The sequence below is a fragment of the Buceros rhinoceros genome, unplaced genomic scaffold (assembly GCF_000710305.1).
Source record: "Buceros rhinoceros silvestris isolate BGI_N320 unplaced genomic scaffold, ASM71030v1 scaffold1407, whole genome shotgun sequence".
Taxonomy (NCBI): Eukaryota; Metazoa; Chordata; class Aves; order Bucerotiformes; family Bucerotidae; genus Buceros; species Buceros rhinoceros.
The window spans coordinates 72,243-75,248 of NW_010421350.1; the positions used below are offsets into that span (position 1 = coordinate 72,243).

General features: G+C 41.5%; 1 protein-coding gene across 1 annotated transcript in view; it reads right to left on the reverse strand.

Moving 5' to 3' along the window:
- Positions 1 to 3,006, reverse strand: part of LOC104496470 (utrophin-like) — a gene marked incomplete at both ends in the record, with an annotated part of 28,906 nt that overhangs the window by 24,684 nt on the left and 1,216 nt on the right. Inside the window, one exon of the mRNA XM_010139595.1 lies at positions 1,191 to 1,363. Coding sequence (XP_010137897.1) covers positions 1,191 to 1,363 — 173 coding nt within the window. The remainder of the gene's footprint in view (positions 1 to 1,190; positions 1,364 to 3,006) is intronic.

Here is a 3,006-nt window from a genome sequence, read left to right on the forward strand (position 1 = left end):
CTCTTTCCCAAGCCTGTAGTGTTGCAGCGGATTGTTGTAACTCAAGTGCAGGACCTGGCACTTGGCCTTACTGAACCTCATACAATTGGCCTCCACCCATCAATCCAGCCTGTCCAGATACTTCCGTAGAGTCTGCATACCTTCAAGGAGATCGACACACCCACCCAACTTGGTATCATCTGGGAATTTACTGAGGGTGCACTCGATCCCGTCTTCCAGATCACCGAGGAAGATGTTAAAGAGAAGAGGTCCCAACACCGAGCCCTAGGGAACACCACTGGTGACCGACCACCAACTGGTTTACCTCCATTCATCACCACTCTCTGGGCCCGGCCACCCAGCCAGTTTTTTATCCAGAGGAGAGTACACTCATTCAAGACATGAGCAGCCAGTTTCTCCAGGAGAATTAGGCAGGAAACAGCATCAAAGGCTTTGTTAAAGTTCAGGTAGACAACATTCACAGCATTTTCCTCATTCACGAATTAGGTCACCTTGTCATAGAAAGAGATCAAGTTCATCAAGCCAGACCTGCCTTTCATAAACCCATGCTGTCTGGGCCTGAGCACCCAGTTGTCCTGTACATGCCAGGTGATGGCACTCAAGACAATCTGTTTCATAACTTTCCCCAGCACAGAGGTCAGACTGACAGGCCTGTAGTTAAGTTTCCACATAATCTGTGGAAAGAGAATAGGAAATACATTTTTAAGAAGAGATTTCAATACTCTCCTGTTCCCTCAACCACAAAATTTTCTAATATGGTCATATCTCATCTTCTATTACTTACAAAAATCATTAGCAACTATCATCCATGCTGTATTTTAAAGACCCCATCCTTTCAAGCTCCTTCCCTCCTTCAAAAGCAGCCTTAAATTTTTTGTTAAAAGATGTCCCACTCAATATTTTTGTTTTAGAACTTTGCTTTGCATTACCTTTAAAAAAAAATTGTTTTATAAACGAACCATTCTATTTTATTAAGTAGAAACAAACAACTTCAAAAAAGCCCCCAAACTACAATTTGCATGTTGACTGTCTCAACATTCAATAATTCTGGTTCTGTAATAGTAACATATTAAAGCTGATTACTCCCAAACTCTTTATCTTCATCATTACAGTACATTTGTAAAACACTTATATTCAAGTATATAAAATGTTTACCATGTGGTCACAGAAACCAAGCACCTTTGACTTACCACTTACGATCATTGTACATTCTATTAATTCTGTCCCATTCCGCATTCAGCTGAGTTAGTGCATCTCCTATTTGTATCGCCTCAGGTCCAGATGCTCCTAATATAACATCAGGCTGCTTCTCATGTATAACAGCAATTTGATCACCAAGTTTATCCAGAATATCTTTTATGTTCTGCAAGCACAGTAATGGTACAAGCCATTAGTAAAGTCAACACCAGCAGGAAATTTTAAAAAGTCCAAAAAGTCATCCCTTCAAATTACCGTTCCAGAAATCAGGATCTACAATAAAACCATGACCATGCATCAGCAGTTTACAGATTAAATCAGTCTAAGCAACTGAACTGAATGGTCCATCACCTCTTTAAGCATGTGTCTTTCCATTTTTTTCTGAAAAGGATGAAATATTTTATATATACAATCTATTCCTGAGGTAAAGGGGCACACCACACTTTTCAAAACACCAGGATCTTCATTATTAAACAAATCTGACCCTGTGTCATGAAGACGCTGTCCATATTCCTTCCTCATGTAAAAAAATAAGCCATAAAATGTTACTTCATTATGCTTCACTTAACCTCCCATATGCCCAGAATTACAAAAGCACAAGCTACATAAAAGTTTTAGATTTAAATGACAAAGTTAAACCAATCTATATCACATATTATTGAACCATGATGTGAAAATACCTTTAAACCGGATGCTGTTGTAAGACTGCCTTAGTATTCAGAAGACAAAGAGTCCATACAAACAGTGGAATTTACTTATCTTTTAGTTTAAAACAGTACCTCTTCTAAATTCAATGCTCTGCTCTTCGCTTCTTTTGAAAACATCCTTAGAATATCCCAAAACTTCAAAACCAGATGAGAAATCAACATCAAAAATAAGTATTTTAAAACCATCTTAACATAAACAGTCCTAATTGTACTTCAGGGAGCACAGAAGCAGAGTAAACAGGGACAAGAGAATCTCATCAACCAAACAGAAGTCACCCACTTTGACAAAGATGTCCATCATTCCCCTATTTGCTTTTGAAAACTATGCCAAAAAATCAAGTATGAAAAACGAGAGCATGTATACACCATAAAGAAGAGCAGGTTGGAAAAGTGGACTTTACACCAGTGCAAAAGCACACCCTATGCACCAGTACAGGTTAGGGGTTGAGCTGCTGGAAAGCAGCTCCATGGAGAAGGACCTGGGAGTCCTGGTGGACAACGTAAACCATGAGCCAGCAGAGTGCCCTTATGGCCAAGAAGGTCAGTGTATCCTGATGTGCACTAAGAGTGTGACCAGCAGCTTGAAGGAGGTTCTCCTGTCCCTCTACTCTGCCCTGGTGAGGCCACATCCAGAGTATTGTGTCCAGTTCTGGGCTCCCCAGTTCAAGAGAGACAGGGAACTACTGGAGAAGACGCCAGCAGAGGACTACAAAGATGAATAGGAGACTGGAGCATCTCTATAACAAGGAAAGGCTGAGAGACCTGGGTCTGTTTTGCCTGGAGAAGAGAAAGCTAAGGGGGGATTCTTATCAATGCTTATAAATATCTAAAGGGTGGGTGTCAAGAGGATGGGGCCAAGCTCTTTTCAGTGGTGCCCAGCAACAGGACAAGCAGCAACAGGCTTGTAGAAAGTTCCACCTGAACATGAGAAAAAACTTCTTTACTTTGAGGGTGGCAGAGCACTGGAACAGGCTGCCCAGAGAGATTGTGGAGTCTCCTTCTCTAGAGATACTCAAAACCCACCTGTACATGATCCTTTGCAATCTGCTCTAAGTGAACGTGCTGTAGTTGGGGGGGGGGGGGGGTGGGGGGTACGAGCCGT